This window comes from Anarhichas minor, unplaced genomic scaffold (genome assembly GCF_050575085.1).
Source record: "Anarhichas minor isolate MPS153535 unplaced genomic scaffold, ASM5057508v1 ptg000025l, whole genome shotgun sequence".
Classification (NCBI taxonomy): domain Eukaryota; kingdom Metazoa; phylum Chordata; class Actinopteri; order Perciformes; family Anarhichadidae; genus Anarhichas; species Anarhichas minor.
The window spans coordinates 5,743,323-5,767,848 of record NW_027466471.1 but is presented as its reverse complement, the minus strand read 5'-3'; the positions used below and the strand labels follow the sequence as shown (position 1 = coordinate 5,767,848).

The 24,526-nt window shown below is 41.8% G+C and overlaps 1 protein-coding gene across 2 annotated transcripts in view; it reads left to right on the top strand.

The window, feature by feature from the left end:
* The window catches only part of kcnip3b (Kv channel interacting protein 3b, calsenilin), a 43,823-nt gene that overhangs the window by 8,363 nt on the left and 10,934 nt on the right, over positions 1-24,526 (top strand). Inside the window, exon 2 of one of the 2 annotated variants that reach the window (XM_076099264.1) lies at positions 5,069-5,243. In XM_076099264.1, the coding sequence (XP_075955379.1) occupies positions 5,069-5,243 (175 nt within the window). Of the gene's footprint in view, positions 1-5,068; positions 5,244-22,863; positions 22,970-24,526 lie in introns of those variants that run through there. The other variant, XM_076099266.1, reaches the window with a different exon arrangement.

Here is a 24,526-nt window from a genome sequence, read left to right as displayed (position 1 = left end):
TCTTAAATATTAAGTTTCTCAAAATTGTTGTAATACAACCCTGAAAATATTGGATGAGGAGATTGAAGGCATTGTGATTTGATATCAGAATAAATATTGGATTTAGAATTTAAAATGCAACCAAACACCAACACTTTCCCTACCAATACTAAAACAATATATTTTTTCCAATGTCTCACTTTGATAAATATGTTTAATTTTGGGGCGTCCTGTAGCTCATCTAGTACCATTAGCGTGCCCAGCACTAAGGCTGAGTCCTCACTGCAGCAGCCCGGGTTATATTCTAGTCCATGGCCCTATGTTGCATGCAAGCGGCAACCTCCGGTTCTTCAGAGTGAAGCCGATGTGGAAGTGTCTTAAAACCTGCATTCTCTCTACTGACCAGCAGCGGGCGACTCCTCTGTTTTCAAAAAGAAGTCTCATTGTATAGAAGTCTATGAGAAAATGACTCTACTTGTTTTTCCTCAGTAAACATTGTAAACATGAGTGTATGGTCTCAATCGCTAGTTTAAAGTCTTCTTCAATACAGCACGATGTTCATTTAGTAAATGATGGTCCATTTAGAGTCAAATAGACCGTAAAGAAGGGTATGTTTTAGGGCGGCCTTACTGTGATTGTTGCTGCTACCAGAGCCGTATACGGCGTCTCAACATCACTCCTCCTCATTCCACATATGGTGACTTCTGTTCACCTGTTCCAAAAAACACAACATTGCGTCGACCGTATTCAAAGATGGCGACGGAAAAATCGCCGAACTCAAGACTTCAAAAAGGCAGTCCAGAAACCATTGACTGACGTCACGATGACTACGTCCACTTTTTACATACAGTCAATGGTTGCATGTCGTCCACTCTCTCCACCCTTGCATGTGTCTCCTCGACTGCTGTATTTAAAAAAAGTAAAAATCGATATATTCAAATTTTAAAAGTTAAGTGTTTGAACACAAGCAGCTATTTGTCTGAATAAAATAAAATCTAAAATTGGCAAAATATTCAATTCAATTCAGAACTATCTGGTCAAGGACTGACTAAAGTAGACTACGATCTGACCAAACATCCAGTTTCAGCTTAGTAGTCAATCCATACTTTGTGCTTATGAATACATTTCTGTCAGTATCAACAAAATGAGACCTCCGAAGAAAAACAACAGCATCAGTTTCATCAAATGCCCCAAAACCTGGTATGTTTACATCCAAGTGAGAAAGCCCTCCAGCAGCAGTAGAACTTATGTTTGATTATCGGTTGGAAGCAGAAGAGGAAACTGTGTGAGCCTGATGAGAAGATGCTTTTATATGTGTGACGCTTATTATCGAGAACTTGTTGTAAAAATCGATGAATGTTCAACACCGACCCCTATTAACGACACATAAAGAAAACACAGCAGTCAGTTATAGATTTATAACTGACTGTCCAACAACACATACTGTATGTCATGAGAAAGAAAGGTGACCTGGTTCAGACTGGTTTTGACTGCAGGATTTTCCTCTTGGATTGGCATGTTTTAAAGCACATTTTGACCTTGAGGAAGCAGGCTGAGTTTGAGTCATGCTGAGAAAAACTCAGCACATGTGAGCTGGGACATGATAGCAGAAGCTGTTTTATCTCTGCTGTGGCCTGGTAGAATGTTAATCACATATAACTTATTAATGGGAACTCCCATCCGCTAATGTGACATTACAAGACTCCATCTCTCGCTCCTGCTCCCTATTCCCTTTCCACCACTCCTTCACTTCTTTCTCCATCGATGTTCCCGCTTCGTCCATCACATCCTATTATTACGAGGATGTAAGAAAAAGAAAGAAAGGGTTTATACATTACCATGAAGCATACTGTAATGACAAATAGATGCAAACATAGCCTACAGTACTAAAAGCTGCATTCATCATTATTCTTATAGTAACAATTTCACATGTTGTGTTCTACATAGATTTATTTTTGGGGAAGATGGTTGAGCATTTCGCAGCGAAAGAGCCGGATGTTTCCCCTTTAGGAGTTGGTGGAGACCAAAAACAGCTAAAAGGAGAGAGAATACTGGACTTACAGCAGGTGGCCAGAAACACAACTCCATATGAATGTTAATGTTGATCTGTGTTTGTTGGATGTGTAAAAATAGTCAACTGTTTTACTAACACGTTCTCCATAACAACTTTACACAGCGATGACATGTCAGTGTTGTGTTTACAGCTTGCGCTGTTGCCCCCAGGTGTTCACAATTGACTGGAATTTTAAGAAAAAAGGCCGAAATGAAACTCAGTGCCGTTTCACATGTTTTTGCGCTGCATGGTTTCCCCTCAGGCTCTGACAAATTCTGCTGCTTCCATGGGGATGTCAGCTTCCCCCCCCCACCCCCCACCACCACCGGAGAGAATATTGGATTTCTTTGGTCTTTTGAACCCCTGGTATTAGATTTTTATTTCAGTCGAATATTTGATGCTTGTATCTTCATACAGGTTGTAGTGTAACAGGAAGTCCTGCTCTCTATTTGTTGTTGGAAGAAATCAGTTTTCTCTGGGCAAGTGGTGGCAGATCTTTTAATCAAGTAAAAAATATCAACACCACAGTGTGAAAATACTCTTGTAAGTAAAAGTCACACATTCACAATTGTGTATTCGCAAAAGTATTTGAACTGGCTCAGATTCTTTCTCTGTTGGATGCAGTGGACCAACAGAGAGAAGACCTTTCATGCCATGATGCTAGAGTTTACGCTTCATGTAAACCAACATATATTGAACCAACAACACAGCGACTGATATTTAATCATTTATGGCAGAGCATATAGCGATGTGCGCCGCGTCGCTGCTCTGTGTTTGCTTTGAGCGTTATGGGTATATGCTCTGCCTTATAGTGTTGTGTGTTTGTGTGTGTGTGTGTGTGTGTAGATATTACAAGAGGGAAGTGCTGCCCCAGGACAGAGCCAGCTGAAGCGTTAAGAAGAAACATAAGATATGTGTGTGTGTCGTAAGATTGTGAGTATGCCTGTGTGTCCAGTCGTCCATGAATAGTCATGTTAAGTAGCGCTGAATGTTCTTGTGTTTACACTGCGTCCGTCTGCATCTGTTTGTCTCGCGGCCTCCTCTTTTTCAATTTGTGACTTTCACTGAAAAGCCACATTTGAAAACAATTATTTCTTTCTAATTTACTCCTCCAAAGAAGCGAGTCACTGCTGAGCTTTTTTAAAACGGATCACTATTCTCTGCGGTGCCACCGTTGATCTGTGAATAAATAGACGTCGGGATGAATGGAAATTGTTTTCCATCATCTTCTCTCCATTTCAGTATGTTGTCATTACTCTCTGGGTATCTATGCAGATGTGCACTCCTCGTAGTCTTCCTCCTTCTTCCCCTTTTCCTCTCGAGTCTTCTTAAGCTCTTCTTTGATCCGTCTCCTCATGTGGAAGATGCACAGAAATAGCCTTGCAAATGTATTCCCCAGCAAAGTGCTTTCATATCTTCATCTCCTCCATCTTCCTCAATCCCCCAGTCCTCTGGCCATCCTTTGCTCTTCTTCTCAGATAGGCCAGTGTTCATTATGCTAATTGACTTTGGTTCTTTCAGGAACACAAGCAGACCTTCCCCACATCATTTTCTTTTACTACCTCTCTATTTTCTCTTTTGCATTCGCACACATTACCTTAAAGTAAGGTGATTTGCATGGTCAGACTCCCATGGGATCAAATAGCAGTTTAAAATCCTGTGTGTATGTGTGGGCTCCCTCCTCCCATCTCCTCCCTCTTCTCCCCCTCCTCTCCCGCTGTCATCCTTTGCTCTCCTTCTCCTCCCCACAGAGTAAACAGAGCTGCTGTTTGTTCTGTCTTCACCTCTTTCATCTTCCTCCCCACCCTTTCTCCAGTGTACACATGTATGTGTGCGCACGTGTGCGTGCGTGTGTGTTTTGAAGGAGCAGCTTAATAAAGCTTCTTGAGAATTTAGGAAAAGACATGCTCGCTAAATCAGATCAAATCACTGTTTGCTGTAGAAGAAACCGAAATGCTGCAAAGATAAAAAACCATTGATGTCAAGTTTATCTCCACTAATGAAAGAGGATGAACGGTGAATGCGAATGAGCTGGAGGGGGATCGGTCCTGCATAGCAAGAGTCACGTTGATTGATTGGAGCTGAATATGACAATGACGGGAAACAGACTTTTAATTCATCTGGAATTAGACCTGATGGGAAGATATTTCAGTGCTTAACTCCAAAACATTGAAGTAACCTCCCCTCCACAGTGATTTCTTAGAAAGCTGATGTCAAGGTTTAGGTCTTTAGGCTGCCCAGGAAAAACTCTTTGCATCGCCGTCACAGATTTGAACATTTGTAGATGAAGTGGAAATCATACTCTCTAAAAACTAAAGATGGCTCACTCTTATTCTTTTCCCTGTACCCGCTCGGTGTCATTTGGTTTTTCTGTGCATGCTACATTTGCAGCCAAACTGTTGTAATCAGTTCTTATTGAAACATTTTCAAGACCATATGACGGGTGAAGCGACTTCATGATGGTGGTGTCGACTTATAAAACTCACTTTATTATAACCGTTTTAATTAATGGATGATGATTTGTTTATATACATGGAAAGGGAGACATTAGGTAAATATTACACATCACATCACTAGCAGTAAATAATAGTTAATTAGTCAAATGAAGTCATATATTCTCACTTGCATCTATTAAAGCATCCATAATGTTACCATTCACTACATCTTTAGTGCTTGCTGAACTTTACTGTCTGTCTCTCCATCCGTCTGTCCGTCTGTCAGGTCATATAAAAGAGCTTCTATTGCACTAAAGTTCATTTAGAAAGTAGAGCTATAGCGAGCAGTAGAAGCTGTCCAAAAGCTCAGTTAATAAAAACACTCACAAAGTCTCATAAGATGTGTGCAACTGAACTCTTGCTGAACCTCTTTAAAGTGTTCCTGAAACACCTCCAGATCAGAGGCTAATCATATTTTCCAGGCACACGCGTAATCTCCTGTTTAATTTAAAGATCTCATCCTGCTTTGTTTCATTTCCATATCGACCTGAACTCTCTCTCTCTCTCTCTCTCTCTCTCACCCTCCTCCCCCGTCCTCCAGGCGGATGGCAAGGTGGTCGATGGCAGCCTGCTGGGAGATGCGAATGGCGTGGAGCCTGCGCCGGGCAGAGTGAAGGATTCTGGGAAGTGGCAGAAGCCACGTTTCTCTCGGAAAGCTCTGATGAAGTGCTGCCTGGTTAAATGGATCATCTCCAGCACACAGCCACAGGACAAAGGTTAGAGAGAGAGAGAGAGAGAGAGAGACCGACGATGTGGTGAATGCACAACAAGTGTGACTAACAGTGTTTGAATTGATCGCTGAATCGACTGGATGGACCTCTGCTGGCCTCCTCGGGTCCCTGTGGGCCCGGCTGACTCATTGTGCCGGGCAGGTGACCTCAGAGTCAAGTACCCAGAGATCATTTAGCTGCACACGCTCATTTGTCAAACGTCTCTACACCCTCAGTTCGCCATTAATGTTCTCTACGTAGACCTGAAATACTCTGACGCACCCCGCCACCTCCTCTGTGCCTCTATTTAACTGCCCCATGGCCGTTTTTGCACATGTGTGTGCTGGGGTGGATGTGTTTCCCCCCCTTACCTTCCCTAATGGAGTATGCTGTTTTAGTCTCAGTGCTCCACCCAGTGGTTCAGCTGTAATCATGCACAATTAATCTCCTGGTAAAGGTAAAGTTAGGACGTGTTTTTGAAGTGGTCCCTTTATCTTCAAAGCACTCAGCATCGTCACACGCTGGTATGAAGTCGTAGTTCAATCCACGGTGGGAGTCATTGCCAAATCTTTTTCAGCCTCTTCTCATCATTTTACCGATGAGTTATGACACAAAACAGCTTTGGTAGTTTTAGAGCAAGACAAAGCGTTGTTTCAGAAACTCCATCTTTCCTTTCCTTCTTCCTTTTTTCATGACCTCCTTGTCTCCTTCCTTACTTTTTCATGTCCTTTCCTGCCCTCCCTTTCCTTCCTTACCGGCCTATCCCCTTCCCTACTTCTTCCTTATATTTTTTTGAGGCAGCTCCCATGTAATGGCACTCTATAGGTCACTGAAATGTGAGCGCTACATCCAGCAGTCTAAAACCTGCTCTTGTGGCTTATCACCTAATCCCGTTTATCACACACTTTTATCAGGTCTCTTCTCCTCTTCCTCCCTTGGCTCCATCAGTAGCACTTCACTAAGTGCCGTCATGTTTTTCCTCACAGCTTCACCAACAAACTTTGCACTTTGGTGTCCCCAAGTGGCAACAAGGGACCGCTCGTTACGTTTTTGAAAGTTTGAAGGAGTTTTTTCCTATCTGGAAACGCTGAGGGCTTCTTGAGGGCTGAAAATGAGATGCTGAGAAAAATGTTTTGGCAGCAGCTTCATGCGTACTAATACTGTGCTGTGAAAATACTGTGTAAAAGTCCTGCATTCAAAACCTTACTCCAGCAAAAGTTAGTCAGTATTATCAGGAAAATGTACAGTGTTTTAACATATACGATGTTTGAATTAATATTACTTCTGCATTCATGTGTGAATTCCATTTGAACTCATTGATAAACTGTTGTGCAGCTTAGCAATGCATCACATTCTAAAAGATCATCATATGTCCTGTGAGAGGCAACTGTTCATGAGCTCAGAAGCTTTGTGACGATGCATTTTCCAGCTCATCCAAGAGGCTTTTTAAATAGTTCATTTAGTGTAAGAAGTAGAATAATTCTCTCAGCCCATAAAGGAACACTTCATTCTTTAATTTATGAGAAAAATTTTTTTATTCCATGTCACAAAAATTGGAGATCCAGGGTTTTTGCTGGACAGCAAGGGTATGTAAAATTGAAATATGTAAAGTAACTTTAGCTGTCAGACAAATGTAAAAAGCAAAAATCTATTTTTGTCTTTGAGATTGAGTAGAGCAGAAGTATAAAGTAGCATAACATGGAAATAACAGTAAAAGCACCTCCAATTTGTACTTAAGTACAATACTTGATTACAAGTACATACTTAGTTACATTCCACCACAGGGTGTTGGGTCAGGAGGTTGCTCTATGCTGCATATGTACTTAACACATATAATCAGTCTTTAACAGATTCAGATGATCTTTCAGGGGGTTTTATTCTCTCTTTGGTTGCAACATCAGTGAAAGAGCTCTTTGTGTGGGTGAAACAGGAGCACAGTGAGTAAAAGAACCAGGCACAACAGCTACAGAGAGAGAAAGGAAAGCAGGGCTGTGATGGGATCTATTTCATCTCAGCGATGCCGAGGGAAGAGTATTATCGGTGGGCAAGCCCTCACCTCGGTAATGGCCAGCAGCTAAAAATAGCCGCACAGAGATGGAGATGTGTATTAGACAGGGCTGGGGTGCAGGTGGCGGTGGTGTCGGCGCCGTAGCTGTGATGTGGTTCAGATGTGGAGAGGTGGAGACAGCTACATGAAGCACTACAGCTGAGGATCTGTGGAGAGTAAAATGGGCAGAGAGGACGCTGGTGCTGATAACAGAAGTGTGCAGGTCAGGCCACACATGGATGCTACTCTGACCTGCTGTGCAACTCATGATTCTTTTTATAGTCAAGTAATCGGCCAGTTTTTTTTTCACGGAAGTTATGTCCTTGCTGTTGTTTTTTGGGGTTTAATGACTGGAGGATTTTACATTCTTCAACTACATTCAAATGACCTATAATGTGTTTGTATAATTCTGATATTATAAAGATTCAGTTTCATTTTTTTGGTGGTGTTTAACACCTTTATTGGACAGTGACAGTAGAGAAATGAATGGAACTAATGAGTGAGAAAGAGGAGATGGAACGTAGCGATTCATGGTCAGTTTTAGGGAGAGGAAGAAGAAAGGGTTTTCGAATTCCTACCAAAACTATAATCCTGGCAGTGGAACAACATTCAGACCATCATTTAAGGAGATGACATTGACAAAAATACATAATTTATAAGCTAAATGAAAAAAAGAAAAAAAAAAAAAGGCTGCACGGTGGTGTAGTGGCTAGCACCGTCACCTCACAGCAAGAGGGACCCGGGTTCGACCCCCGATCCCGGGTGGTCCTTCTGTGTGGAGTTTGCACGTTCTCCCCGTTGCAGCGTGGGTTCCCTCTGGGTTCTCCGGCTTCCTCCCACAGTCCAAAGACATGCAGCTTAGGTTATTTGGAGACTCGAAATTGCCCGTAGGTGTGAATGTGAGCATGAATGTTTGTCTGTCTCTATATGTGCCCTGCGATGAACTGGCGACCTGTCCAGGGTGTACCCTGCCTTCGCCCAATGTTAGCTGGGATCGGCTCCAGCGCCCCGCGACCCTCAACAGGATAAGCGGTTTGGATAATGGATGGATGAAAAAAAGAGAATGTAATCAGAAGTCTTTCTGTTGGCCATAAGTCTCTTAGGGAGATGGGGGTGCGTTGGGGGAATGTGGACTCGTGATCTGAGCATCTTTAAAGCCCCGCCTGCAATCCTGATCTCTTTCTATAATACTTCCATTGGTTAAGTATGCATTTTGCACAGTAGTACTATTACATTGATCTACTTTGACTTCTCTGCTCTCTGCTTTTATCACTCTCAGTTGCAGCATTTGGTGGTCAGGCTTTACAACCGACACAGGCTGGTGGAACGCCTTTTTGTAGTCAGCCTGTAGCTGGTTTGGTCCCTGTGGCATTAATTCAATATATTAAAGATCAACCTCACACCAATTTGTAATGCCATTTGTGTGTTTTGATCAAATCATTATTTCTGCTTTTTATTTTTATTTTAGCTGAGCCAAAGGTGTCGTCTTTAAAGCCCAAAGCCCAGTGATATAAAACAGAAAAGAAACTGTCTTTACAACGTAGAAGGTGGAACCAATAGTTATTTAAACAAATTAATATAATAATAATTATTTAATGAATTATCCAAGGACTCATGGTTTCAGCACTAAGGAGTGATTTCCCTTCTAACCCAGAGGCTTTCAAACATACAGCCCCGCTCTGGTGCCATCTGTTCTCGATAGAGAGGTGTAGTTATTCATTTGATAGTGAGAAATTACACTCAGCACAAAGTTCAAGCTCTGATTTAAAAGTAGCCCCCACGCCATAGAAGAAGAGTCAGATAATGAGGCCAAATGGGGGGAGTGAGTGACAAAGAGGGGCAATATGAATGACTGTGATATGACAAGTGTAATAGGAGTGGGATTAGATATGGATGGGGAGACAAAGGAGGGAGGGAGGGAAGGAAGTGAGATTAGGTGTTTTCACTGATCTGTCAAATATTTCTGCGCCGGCTCCTTCCTCTCTCCTCTGCTCTGTGTTCTGTCTGTCAGAGAAAGCGAGATGAACTTGAGCGCGTCCCGGTGACCACGCGGCGCTGATGAAGGGTGAAACAGGAGGAGCGTCAGCAGGTGTGTGTGTTGTGGTTTGTCAGAGTCGGCCTTACGAAACGACAGTCCGGATGGACCCAACATCATGTGATTCAGTTCACCTCGTCCTCCTCCTGAGGCGGCAAGGGTAGAGGAAAGAAACAAGTGAAAGAGGAGAGAAGACGAAGAGGAGGAGGAGGAGGAGGGAGTGAACATCACCTGTAAGCAAACTGGGGCACCGGTTTAAAAGAGGGCTTTAAAAAGGGAGCTTGAGATCAAGGAAACATCCTCTGGGAGAGTATCCTACTCACTTCTTCTGCAAGTTTTTTAGTTTTTCACTTTAAAATGTGTCCAATATAGTGACTGAACATAAAGCGTTTTTTTGGGGGGGGTGGGGGTTTTGACTGATTTTATCTTGCGAGACCCCCATATTTTTCCAGTTTTTTATTATTAATTTTACGAACTTTGATGCCGGTGATCCAGGTGGTCAAAGTGTAGAGGATGAATGCATGCAAGGCAGAATGTGAAAAGGAGATCACCAAGCTGCTGCGCTGCCTCTTTGGCTTCATCACTGGGACGCTAGTTCAAGGTATTTTTGCTCCTTTAATCTGCAGCCGGTTGTTCTTTCTGCTTCTGAAAACTCAAGTTAAATAGCTGTGTTTGATAGAAGCTGTGTTAAAAACAGTGTTCATTTACTGTTATTATACGGTTTCAAGTAAATCTGTATGTTTGTGTGTTTTCATTGTTGTTATTTGGGACAATATTCAGTCATTGAATGTTGAATCATAGCTAAAGGAACTGCACTGACTATTTTCTGTCGATCGCTTTGGCTCATTTTTTTCAAACAGTCTTGACATTCCCTAAACTGTATGTGCAGTCGTCACAACTGTTTTATGGGACATCACAAATCTATTGTAGGTCTGCACATGGTAGTAACTCATCCAACACTTTTCATTCACGCTAGTGAACCTAGTGATTGTGTCTGTAAATTAGCCAATGCGGCCAAAAAAGAAGAGTTGCTTTGTCGTCGTTTGAGCCGCACTGGTCAAAATGTTTACATGTTTTTTCACCACATCCCTGGAGATGTTCCTTATATAGAAATCTCTTTTTTCTTCTACTTTGTTGTTGTATCGCACACAGCTTTTTAGATTCCAATTTCAACAGTAGGTAAAGGTTTACTGGGAAAAGTCAATAAAATACTGTAGTTCGGAGATAAAGGATATAAGCTTTTGTGTGAGAAGTCACCTTTGATCCTTCATGTCACAAACAGTGAACAGAAAATTTGTCACAAAGTCATATCAATGCCAAAGAAAAAAAAACAACCCAACAATGAAAAAACCTGCGGTAGTTCAGTAGAAAATAAAAATTTGTACCTCATAATATGCAACACCATGCCATTGTTATTTATAAAATATACTTGTATGTTTGACAGATTTTGATAACCTTGAATGGATCATTGCCTGGTGGATAGGTTATATGTGTTTGTTCGTGTGTGTGTCTGTGACTGAGTGAGTGTGCACCTCTGTGTCCGTCCAGGGCTGGTCTTTCATTCTGCTGCCGCAAACTGCATAATATTTTGCGAGGCTAGTTAGAGCTGATACTCAAGGACTTCTTGTGGTTGCGGTGACTCACACTTTGACAATTACAGGTGTTTTGACAATTTTATACTGTCATTGACTGCCTGCTTACTCCTCACTCTTCTACGACTCTACTCTTCACCAGCCCCTTATCGGTAGGGTCCGCTATTCATAACACAGCTGAGTGCATGGCCGGCCCCGAGCCGCTCTTCTGCAGTAAGAGACACAGTGGGGCGGAAACAGTTTGCAGACTGTTCATGTTTTGGACGGTGTGTGTGTTCCTCTAACAGCTAACGGAACTACCTGTGCACACACCGCTTAGTACCTCTTTGTTGGACGGTGTGCTTGCTTAACAGCTAACGGAACCAGCTGCTAAGCGAGCAGACAAATTGGTGAGTTTACCTTTGTGTTTTGGCTTGGATTGAATGAAATGTATTACGCAACGACTTTGAGCCCATTGCTTGTATAACTTTGCATTCCAGCTTTACATCTTTGAATGATGTTTGTTTGATGACACTTTACAGCATTACTTTATACTTCCACTATACACATGTTAAGCTTGTGAAATACAGTACATAACTCCTTACAAAAAAGGTAGTGTCTAGTTGGGTCTCATTGCCACGTTTAAGTATGAGTTGTTAGCAGTTAGACCAAAGACACCATACTTCTCTCAAACCCTCAGGTTTATCGTGTTCCCTTTTGGAGGGGCCCCGTCCCCTAGGTTGGGAAACCCTGGACTAAACTATATGCAAAGTAGTTAAAACTAGTTGCACCTGGATCAGCTGCTACAGGAAAATACTGTTGATTCTCGTTCTTGTTTTTTGATAAAATAAAGAATTTTTATTGTTTTACAGGAAACAGTGTGCCTTGAATTGTTTGGTTTCATATTCAAGAGGCGCTTCCTCATTTTTGAATTATTTTATTTCTGTCTGAGCGTTGTCTAGTAAACTTTTATTAGGTTTGTTCTGATAAGTGTCTTCCTTTCCCTCAATACATTTTTTATTTTCATCTCATTTATACTCATCTTTTCCTCAGTCCGTCCTTGAGTTAGTCTGTATGTCCTTCCGTTCATCATTGATTAGATGTAAGTCTATCCTCTGTCCTCCTGCATCCTTCCATCCAACGAATACGTCGCCTCATCAAGCCACCGCCGGCTGAATCAGCACTTGGTATCTTCTCTCTCCTCATCTTCACTGTTTCCTCTCATTCCTGCCTTGACTTTTTAATTTTTTCAAATGTTGATCACCTAAAGTCGGTACAGACAGGTGAGGACAACTCGGGGTGCAGTGTTTACACGTCCTCTTTAGGGAGAGAATGTGGTGATGAATGTTCTCTGCAGAGGACATTGGTTTGTGTCTCTTCATCGTGCTCTCCTCTCAACAGTCGCCAGTTTGAATCTCCATAGTGGAGTCTTGAAGGGGGTTTAGGTCTCCACTGATCCATTTCCTAAACCTAATTCTGCCTTCGCTGTATAGGCTCAGAGAGATATCTGGGTGTAGGATAAAGAGGAATAAAGCAACAACCAGGGCGAAGGAAGGGAGGGGAGAAAAAAAAAAGCTTTGATTAAGAAGCCCCTGTTTTAATTACACAGCTAAGGTTGACTTTGAACCTGCAGGGCTGATGGGGTTTTATGAAAAGGAGATTTATCTCATATGAAAGTGAGACGGGTTTTAATTGGAACATATCAAGCGGTTGAAGGGCAGGGATAGCAGGAGCGGGGAAAGACTGGAAGAGCTGCCATCTTTCCCCCTGATGACCAACGTTACATTTCTGCTGCTCTGATAGAGACTTTAAGTGGAGAGGCCACACAGCACATTCAAATGTCTATGGTGTGAACAGAATCAGAAATGGTTTATTGCCAAGTATGTTACACATACAAGAAATTTGGCTTGGTGATTGGTGCGTAACATTGAACATACTGCAATAGTAAAAGACTATTTAAAAATGGAAAACAGGAAAATGTACAGTAAAATATGATAAACAAATAAAGAGTACATTAAAACAAGTATGTTATTAAAGTGACATGTGTGTATTTAAAGAGCAGAGTTGTGCAAGGATGTGTAACTGTTAGTAATTGTCCCGAGGATGTCAGAGTCAGTGGGGGTCCCAGGCTTTGTTAATGAGCCCAACTGATGGGCCGCAGCCTCATTTCAGAGGGAAGGGACGCAAAGAGTTTGCGTCCGGGGTGAGAGGGGTCTGCTACAATCCTTCTTGCCCGCCTCAGAGTCATAGGCGACCAAGTCGTGGAGGGACAGCACATTGCATCTCAGCAGAGCGATTGATACGCTGTGCAGTGGCTGCAGCGTTCCAGACGGTGATGGAGGAGCAGAGGATGGACTCAGCGATGGCAGTGTAGAAGTGCACCATCATTGTCTTTAGCAGGTTGATTTTCGTCACCTGCCTTCAGGAAGTACATCCTCTGCTGAGCTCTCTTTATGATGGAGCTGATGTTAGGGTCCCACTTGAGGTCCTGGGTTATGGTGGAGCCCAGGAAGCGGAAGGACTCCACAGCGTTGACGGGGGAGTCACACAGGGTGATAGAGGCAGGAAATCCACAGCCATCTCCACTGTCTTTAGAGCGTTGAGCTCCAAGATGTTCAGTCTGCAGCAGGTCACCAAATGGTCAATCTCCCACCTAGGCGGACTCATCCCCACCAGAGATGAGTCCAATGAGAGCGGTGTCATCCGCAAACTTCAGGAGCTTGACGGACTGGTGACTGGAGGTGCAGCTGTTGGTGTACAAGGACAAGAGCAGAGGGGAAAGAACGCAGCCTTGAGGGGAGCCGGTGCTGATGGTCGGAGAGTCAGACATGTTTACCCAGCTTCACGTGCTGCTTCCTGTCAGACAGGAAGTCTGTGATCCACACGCAGGTGGAGTCGGGCACCCTGCAGCTGGGAGAGCTGTAGCAGAGACACGATGATGGTGTTGATGGCAGAGCTGAAGTCCACAAACAGGATCCTGGTGTGGGTTCTTGAGGAGTCCACATGCTGGAAGAGGAAGTGGAGGGCCATATTGACTGCATCATCTACAGATCTGTTGGCTCTGTAGGCGAACTGCAGGTCCAGGAGTGGGTCAGTTAGGGTTTTGAGGTTGGACAGCACAAGGTGCTTAAAAGACCACAGAGGTCAGGGTAAAGGCCCTGTAGTCCTTAAGTCCTGTGATCCTTGGTTTTTTGGGGACGGGGATGATGGTGGAGGTCTTAACAGGCTAGTATACGTGGCACATCTCCAGTGAGGTGTTGAAAATGTCTGTGAACACCGGAGACAGCTGATCAGCACAGTGCTTACAGCACAGAGTTTGAAAAGTTTTCATCTTTAGCCCCTGGACCGGTTGTTAGAGAAGACTTGAGCATTAAAAAGACATGGCGGGTATAATCGGCTATCTAAAGTGTGTTTAGACTCCTGCAGGCTCACCGTTTGATCAGCTCGCCCCGTACGAGCATTGCATCAAGAAATACATGTCATGCGCTCGCCATGCAGATATGCTGCAGTCATGTTTCTTTGTGGCTACTTGTTTTATCCACGTATTGGTTGTTCCCGATTAATGCTTTTCCTGTGAAATGCAGAAACTGATGATGTGACAAACTACACGGCAGCTGAGTGAGCTCACACATTGTATTAGTCCGAGTAATTTGATCTGTTCTCTTATATTTCATTTCCTTTTTTCCCCTCTCCGATTGTGTCACTGAATGCATGTGAGCTGCTGTTCTGCTCTGCTGTGTCTGACGTCCACTAGTGGACAGAGGAGATATTACAACCAACAATTATCTAAGTATGAGTGAATTGTGAAAAATGACGTTTACAAGTGTCCAATGCAGTTTTTTCGTCCAACCAACACTCCAAAACCCAAAGATATTCAGTTTACTATCATAGAAGAGTATGAAATCCAGAAAAATTATATTCATGAAACTGAAAAACGTAAATATTTCTGCTTGAAAAATTCCTATAATTTACTTCTTACCCGTTTACAAATAATTTTCGCTCGCTCTTTATTGTACTTCAGCTGTTTGCAACAGAACAGAACAATGTGATGAACAGTTTTATCTCATTAGGAACAGTCATATTGTTAAACAACAATAAATCTAATTTAAAACATGTATTATTGATGTGGGTTGTTGAGATTATTGTGTGCGTCAGTATGATGGAAAGATATACAGTGGTAGAAAGACTTTGAAAGTGTTTTGTCGTTGGTTTTCTTGATGGTAGGGACTAGAGCTGAAACAGTTAATGGAATATCTGATGAACAGAGAATTAATCCACATCAGTAATCGTTTGATACATTTGCTCATTCCAGCTTCTCAAATATGAATATTTCTTAATTTCTTTGTGTTTCATGGTAATACACTGAATATGTTCTGTTTTTTACTAAATATTTGACTTTTTAACAACACAGCATTTAACTAATACAGCTTGTTTGCAGTGTTTCATGCAGCTACTAAATTTATAAATAATAGACATGAACTAAACTACAACCTAAAAGTAAAGTAAATCCTAACTATAATTTACACCAATTAACACACTGGTAATAATCACTATAATCAGCAACTGTTTGTGTTTATCAAACATTTAGATACAAAGACAAAACTACAGAAAAGTGATTATTGTAGATCATTCAGTTTAAAAGAAAAAGTATTTAAAGGTTTCTAAGATCCATTAAATCTAAAATATATATAGAAACTAAATTAAAATAAAGTGTAAGGTTTTTGCAGAAAATAAAGGGCTGGACCCAAATGCAGGGAGACACGGAAAATCGAGGGTTGGATAATTGTGGGTAACAAAAAAGTATTCAACACAAAAATGTGTGAATCACAAGTCCATGAAAATAAGAAAGAAACAGGGAACACGGCAAAGGGGAGCAGACACGAAACGTACCGGGAGGCAATAGCAGGCAGACGACAGACGGACCAGGTTACACCAAAGACGAACGAACACTGAGCCAAGGGACACACAGGGTTTAAATACAGAGAGAAGGTGCAGGTGATTAGACACAGCAGGTTACAATAAAGGGTGGGGCAGACAATCACGAGGAACAGACAGCAGGCAGGAAGTGAAGTGAAGCAGACTGAGGAGGTGCAGGTGATTGAACGCAGCAGTGTCTAATTAGGGGAAGGGCAGACTATCACGTGGGTTAGACAGACAAAGGCAGGAAATAAAGTGCAAGACACAGAACATCTCAATAAAACAGAATAAATAGCTAAATCAAAACATAAATCGTGACATAAAGTTTTTATTTGTCCTTGTGCCAAAAGAAAGTAACAGATACGCTTTTATGCATTCTGTATTGCCTGTATGTGTTGATGTGATGAATACTAAATGTATTCAAACCAATTGTCCTTTTGGAAAATTCTAAAGTTGAAGTTGTTTCCATGAACCTAGGTGTGTATTTATTATTTATTAAATGTAGCAGAGGAGTTGCAGTTGCACATTCTGATTACAAAAAAAAAGAAAGAAATGTAATTAGTTGTTTTGCAGATTGCACTGTGAACCTCTCAGACACACCTCTGGAGTCTCCTTTAAGTGTCTAATCCAGGAATAAACACTCCATCATAACATGAGGATTTACTGTAAATGCAAATTGTCGTTTGTTAAAAACAGAATATTCGCCCACCAGTGTCAATTACAAACAGGATATGTGGGAAATAAAGACAGACTCCATTCTCTTCCATTTGTCATAAACTGTAACGATGTCTCCACACAAGCGGTAAACACGGCAGGGAATCACCAGTGACAATCAAAGGAAAGACATATTTTACATGAAAACACAATCAACAATACTGTGGTTTCTTAAAGGAGTAGTTCTATATTTTAGAAAATACTCGCTTTCTTCCCAAGAGTTAGATTAGAATCAATACCACTCTCATATCTGTCCATTTAAGGAGGCCACAGCATTCAGCCAGATAGCTGAGTTTAGCATTAAGACTGCGGAAACAGGGAATCAGCTAGTCTGGCTCTGTCCAAGGATAACACAATCTGTCAGCTGTATGGTTATATAACATGTTGATAAGTGAGATTTTGAAGTCGCCTTTCAACAGAGTCAGGGTAAGTGTTTCCAGACTTTGTGCTAAGCTAAGCTAACCAGCTGCTGGCTGCATAGCTTCATATTTACAGATATGAGAGTGGAATCAAGGAGAAGGAAAGTTTTTGGTTGTGACGTTTTAATGCATTTAAGTAAATGGATCATCTTCTTCTTCTTAAACAATATATTATGAACAGGGCCTGAAATCATTATTTATGTTGTATTCATTGAACTATAGCTACTGTGTATTTGATCTTTACCAAGTGTTTATTCACTTTTTAATCTTTGTCCTGGCCGGACTAAAAATAATTAAGACTGTAGAGTGCTTTGAGTCTGTTCATGTCAACTGTGTGAATCCACACAAATAACCTGAACCTGAAGTGTATCGAGTGACTCCTCAAAATACTGTGTTGTCACCAGTGTGAGTGTATGTTCACTCACTTTCAGATAGAAATAAAGCAGATTGCCCATAGTAACCTTGACTGGCACTTTCAATGCCACTCTCTGGGTAATGCAGATCTACATTGTGAGCGATAAAAGCGTTCTTGCCTTCATATACTTTCACAGTAGTGGTAGGTTGTTGTTGTCGTTGTTGTGGTTTTGTTTTTCTACTGTCAAGCTGCGTATTCTGTTGCTTTCTTGACAGTAACAAAACACAATCACAAGTGAATATTTTGGTCAAAGGCCCACATGAATGAATCTGTGTGAATAGGAGAATATTTTACCATTTTTGCTGGCATCAAGTAAATAAATATGTATCTTTAGCTTAGCTTAGCTTAGCACAAAGACTGGAAACGGGAGGGAACAGCTAGCGTTGCTCTGTACGAAGCTAACGAAACATGCAATATCTTGTTTGTTTGTTTGTTTCCTACAAAAAAAAAAACATAGTTTCAAAACTGCTCATGGTTTTATATGCGGACTTTTCCCTTGTCCGGGAGTAACTTCCTCAAAACATAACTTTCTTTGTTGAACTAAAGACTCACAAGATTCCATTAATATAACACCAATGTATTGATACTGTGACATAAAATTACAAATAATGTATTGAAGATTTTACAGAGGAAGATTTGTCCTCAGTGAGATAATGGAGGCTTGCTTGTAGTAAAGCAGGGAGAGTGAGTCAGTGTGTTGGAGTTATATAGTCATGCTTCTCTGTGGAGCATGATCAGACGAGAGGAAGGGAGACAGACAGACTTAATACAAAAAAAAAAAGAAACGCGGAGGTGTGTGATGTGAAAGGTCGGACGCTCTGCTGTGATGTTTGATCCCGTCCTCTTTTTCATCTCTCTCTTCTCCCTGTGTGATGTGGTGTCACAAACTCATACAGATTTTCTAATGTGGCCTCTGACAAAGGCCCCCCCCCCCCCCCCACACACACACACCTACACACTGAAAAACTCTCCCACCTGTCACCTTTTCCACAGTGCCAGGCTGCCGCCTTTTTGGCACAGGAGAGTCAGACCTTCAAGCTTTGCTCTGAGCTGAGATTCTGAGAGTTAGGGTTTAAATCATTCGGTTAGCATTGATCTCCATGACTGAGCGTTCACGCCTATTAAAGTCTTTTAAAGTCTGGATCTTGTCTTGTTAGACTTTGGTCTAATCCAGGGAACTCCAGCGGTATTCAAAGTATTTCAGAGCAGCCTGTTAGCCAGTGTTAGCCCTGCTGCCGTCGTAGTTCAGCTGCATAATGGGAGCTGTGATGGCCGCTCTCTCCGTGGAGGCCAGGAGGCGACTCTCGCGGCCGAGCTGCCTCTCTCACTGCGGCCACAGCGCAGCCAGGTACCATCGATCAGGTAGGCACTCGAATGGTTTCACCATCCGGCGTTGTTATCTGTTTCTTTATTCACTCTTTTCTCTACTCATTCCCCCTCCATCACTCTGTCATGTAGTCTCTCATTTCTTTTCACTCTTACTTCTTCATATCAAAGCGGTAAATCCACAGTAGTCTTGTTTTCATGGAGTTTGGATAAGTGAGCAGTTTTGTGGTTTGTTTGCACTAAACGTCCCAGAAATCACTTTGTGGTTGAACAGTGTGTTCAGGTCTATAAAATCCTCTCCTCTGTGGTAGAACATAGTTTCTGTAGGTTGTAATTTTTCAGATCGCTGATGATGGGAATCCTTGTTCCCTCTAATGTTAAACACATCGCTTCATGTATAGAAGATGGAGTAGTACACCAAAACTTTACATTTACTCGTTGAAATTTGATATGGCTTTACTCAATTTATTTAAAAGATGTGTTGCCATTTATGTTAGGATTATTTTACTTTTATAATTTTTTTGCATTGAAGTTTTTATGGAAAAAGGTTGTTGCACTGCAGCAAGTAAATCTAAGTAGAAGCAGGAGTAGAGCTATTACAAACCATGGTGTAGAATATAGAAAAGAAATTCATAAATAGATCTCCCAAACTACCTTTTAATCTATCGAGAATCGTCTCATTAGGTGCAGTCTCTATCAATCTTTCAAATGCAAAAGGCTGTAATTGAGTACTTTTGATACTAGTTCTTCATATTGTTGCTACTACTGAAGTACTTTTACTGAGGTAGAGTTTTGAATGCCTTTTACTTGTAATAGATTACGTTTCCATGGTGGAATTTTACTCAGATCAAAAGGCTTTATAAATAATAATACCTATATTAATGTCCAGTTTTTGGCTGCAGGTTGAATCATCAATGTGTTACATGAGTGAACAATAATGAGCTGCATTTAAAATATATGAGAGAATTGTATCATTGTAAAATATTACAGCGAGGAGTCATTTCTTTCTTTACGAATGCCTCAACACCCGTTTAAGTGTCGTTCCTGCGTCTCTCTCCCTCCGGGTGTGGTGAAGACTGAGGTGATCTTGCTGATGTGTCTGACCGAGAGGAAACCGTCTGGATCCTCTCTCCCTCTTTACTGACTGTTGTGTCAGCATGCAGCGCCAAGCCTACCTTTTAAAAACCCTTTAGTGTCCTAATGGCCTCCCCAGAGGAATGATCACGCACACACACACACACGCACACACACACACACGCACACACACACACACATCACACGCGTCACACACACAGTAGATCCCATAAACTCACTTCAGTAGCATCAATATAGAAGAGAGCAAACTTAAATGCACATAAACAGAACCAAAACTCTCCTGTGATATCTAAAATGTAAATTTGACCTTCATCCGATGTAGAGATAGGCACCAAAGACTTATTAAAGAATAGTTACCGTAGAGACTGAAAATAGATTTTCATTATTTTATTATTGATGGTTGATTTACATTCTTCTGGTGAAGTGTTTGAAGCAGAAAAAGAAGAGAGGGGAAGCTCCACCACCACCGCCTCACCACAAAGATATCGATCTCTCCCACTCTGGCCTTCCATCTGTGTCTGCTATCTCCAACCAAGTCAATGCATTTACACACACACAAACACACACACACCTCCATTCCCCATCTCATCTTGATGCATTAGCAAGTGCAGAGACATCAGTTATCCTCTTCTGACCTGCTGAACACACAAGTCACACAACCACATGTATACACACCCATGCTCACATACTCGAGAGGTTATCTATGACAAACTGTTGCACATATTCCAGGAATCATTACGATTTTTGAGAGAATAATAATATAATCACACATTTCTGATATTCAGGGTTCTTCTTTACAGATAAAAAATAAGATGGTCGAGGACGAGTTTGAGATGTGGGGAGTGCAGTGCCCATTTGGGGCGGAGCCGTTCGGAGCGCATGACTGATTGTGTGGCTCTCGGTATCGCTGCTCGCAGTGTTCTTGGGAACCTCTCATCACTTGTTGGCATTGTAGCCTTAGCATCTCCAGCATCCAGCAGCAAAAGTGAACTGCAGGCAATGAGCCGCGGCCTATAAAGGCCCTCTGTGGATGACATGCTCAACTCAGTTGGCAAAGCCCCGAAGCCCCGCCCACACTATATATAGTTAGATAGAGGAAATACTGAGTGCAAAGCAGGCCTCGGACCAGAATATCTGTATGAAGAGACTGCTACCATTTCTTGTTGAAAAGTCAATCAAATTACTACAAACAAGACGAGATGCAACACGAAAAGCAAACTAACTAAAGGGACACGAAAAATTATGCAAAATGATGCAAAATAATGCAAAGTTCCACAAAGAAGCGCAAAATATTCGCAAAGAGGTGAAAAATGATGACAAAGGTACGCAAAGCAACCACAAAGAGATGCAAAGCAACCACAAAGAGACACAAAACTACCACAAAGACACAAAACTGTCTCTTTCTGACTAAGAAGATATTATATGATATTATTACATATTATAATATTTAAAGTTGTTTGTTTGACATTCATTTAATCCCAGTTACTTGTTGCTAAGTACCAGGGTTTTAAATGCGAGTCTTAACAGTCTGACCAGCCTTTAAAGCTGTGCGTCAGTCTGCCGCCCCCCCTCCCCCCATTCAAACGGTACTTTACCCGCCCCTGAAGAGGTGGATGTGGTGGAGAAAGGAGGGACACTTTAGAGGTGGAAAGAGGGAGTTGAGGAGGGGAGAAAGTCTGCGGTTGGCCAAAGTTATGGAATGACACGGGATGGAGGGAGGAGGAGGAGGAGGCACACTCTGGGGCGCAAAGGCGAATCAGATGGACAGACAGAGGAAAAAGGAGGAGTGCGGTGTAGAAAGGAGAGACCACAAGAAATGACAGGATGGGTGGAGGGCTAAGCGTGGACAGGGCACTTCAGTTTTAAACCCCAGCCAGAGTGAGCGCTGACTAACTGAGGCCAGGGAGGAAAGTTGCAACCAGAGGCAGCAACAGATAAGTTCAGGAAGCTGCAGAGAGACAGGAGTGATGGAAAAGTATGTCCGGAGGAGGAGGTTTCATTACCCACAGCCCTCCTCAGTTTGTCAGGATTTCCCTCACTGGACGCTGCTGCTGCTCTAAGTGCCTCCTCTCCACGGCCATATTCTTCCATATCTGGACCTGGATTTGGACAAACAGTGAAGTGGACTCAATCAGACGGGACAGCAACGCCGAACCGAAATTTACAGTTAAATTAGGTCTCTGCTGAAAAGTGTTTGGTGGACCAAAGGATTACTGACAGAGGAAGTGGTTATTTGGCTGCATAAGTAAATGTCTTATGTTTTTAAAAAATATTATTATTTGCGCAGTGTAGCGTCGTTCTACCCACTTTTCACTTTGCATGGAAGTTTCATTTTTGTATCTCGACTCATAGGTCTGTTTTAAAACATGATCTCATCCTAAATATTGTGAGCGCAAGCTGCTAAGACTAGAAAGTCTCATTGTCCTCAGCTTGCAGATAATTAGGATAATGGGGTGATTTACTTATAATTGCTAATGCTGTATTGCTGTTTTATGGCATGGAAGATGAGAAGACTTTTCTATATAAAATCGTGTAAATGGACGCCAAAGTCTTTGCTTTCCACAAAAGACATTTTCATTTACAACCAAGATGTGAATCATGGGTGTAAACTGTGACGTGAGGACTGATGATAGCTGTTTGGATTATGAGGATGAGCAGCAACCAGCCAGTCTGAGCTCCTGACGGCGCATGCAGGAGGAAAGTCTGCAAAGTGACTCTAAACGTCTCCTTTAATGCACCGTAACAAATGGCTCGTGACACAACCCCCATTTTCCCTTATGGGTCTAGAGAGGGAGGTTTTCCATATATGTCGGCTTCCACATATTTTCCACTTCAGCATCAGTGTTGACATAAGAGCCTCCTTCGTCCAGCCCCCCGGCCTGGTTCTCATGCCTCCTGAGCCTGGAAACAAACCCATGCCGTCACCCACCAACCAGACTTGATTCCTGTCACTTCTTGGCTCACCTCTGTTGAAAACACTTGCTGTCGGCTAGCGGGGCCCAGCACCCCCCCCCCCATCGTCTCTCCCCGGGGCCAGGCCTTCTCGTGCAGGCTTGGCCCTGAGTGGGTTCCCCCTGTCCTGAAGTCATGGGGATCCAGGGCATGGAGCTGTTTGCCATCGCTGTGGTCCTCATTCTTTTCATGGCAGTTCTCAAGCAGTTTGGCATCCTGGAGCCCATGTCCTCATTTGAAGGTAAGGGCCCACTTGAGGCCCCTCTACTGGCTCTGATGACCCCTATTTAACATTTACTGTACATGCAATAAACATTCAATGAAAGGTTTATAACGCACTATAATGTAATTATATGCAGTTACAAGGACGTTGTTAAGTGTTTATTAATATTAATAAGTAAGTCAATGAAGACACATTTTATACAATGACAACTGAGTTTACTATGTTGTCATTCCTTATCTTTTTATACACCAGCCTCCACAGGATGAATTATAGTCAAGTACAATAATAAACGCTTATACCTGCTTACAACTACATTATAGAGTCATATAAATATGTATTCAATGTTTATATACTGCTTATACATGCTAAATAGAGAGGTGAAGTTAAAGTGACAACCTTTAAACTCGAGTCATGTAAGTCTTGTTGGAACATTTGGTAAAAAAAAAACATCAACAACATATTGTTGCTTTATTTCCAAATTTGGTGATGAACTGAAAGATAAAGTGTTCCTTCCTCTACTTCCTCCCACTTCAAACAGTAATTATCTACGAGTCACCATTTCTTTAAGTTTAGCTGGTGTATAATACATAATGATGATATGAATATAGTTTTTGCTAACTTTAAATAAAATAATTGCCCCCTGCATCCCTAACTGACCACACATGTTTTCCGTGTACAGCATCCTCGAATTAGTTTGAATTCAATTATTACACATGGTTATGAATTGAACTACCCAGCAGCCTATTAAGACCCCTAATATCTTGCCTACACGTTAATGCATCAGTGATGATAATTAACCAATAAAATACATACTTTTTTTTACGTAAGTAATATTCAAAGCCTTTTTATATTTTAATATTGATTGTTTTATCAAGGTAAGGGGTGGGAGTACTTCCACCACGATGATCAAGTATTTTTTTCTAGACAATTCCTCCTATATTAATAGTAAAGTAAAGCCAACTGTATTTATATTACACTGCCAAAGGGACAACATTTGAAAATTAGCCTTTCACATTGTCCCTTTGTGTATGTCCAATAAATTAAGCTGATCATGTAATCTCAATGTCGTCACACGTCATCTCTCCCTGCTCCGACCCCTTATTCCCTGTCAGCTCTCTATTATGTAATAATGAAAAAAATAAACATTTTGCTACAGCTACATTAGCATTTATTCATTTATTTTTTCATAATTGAAAGTAATGGACCATCTTCAAATCTATGTATGGCATCAGTGTGGGTTAATGGGTTAGTGTTGTTTTTTTGCCTACTAAGAGATATACCATAAAACCTTGATGGGCCAGTAGACGGTGTACATGTGGGACAGTGAAAGAGACATGAGAAGCTGCTCTCTGAGCGATGCAGTTCCCTTTGATTAGAGTTTTGGGCTGAACGCCAGCCAGTCAGAGTGCCCCGGAGTCAGTGAGCCAAGACAATTACAGGAAGGCTCCAGTCGGCACATTAGTGCTTCTCATATGGCTCTGCATCATAAGTAATAAATACAACAAAAAAAAACACCAGTAATGTCCCTTCATAATTTATCACTCCTCTCAATCGCTCCAATCTTAAACCCACCCA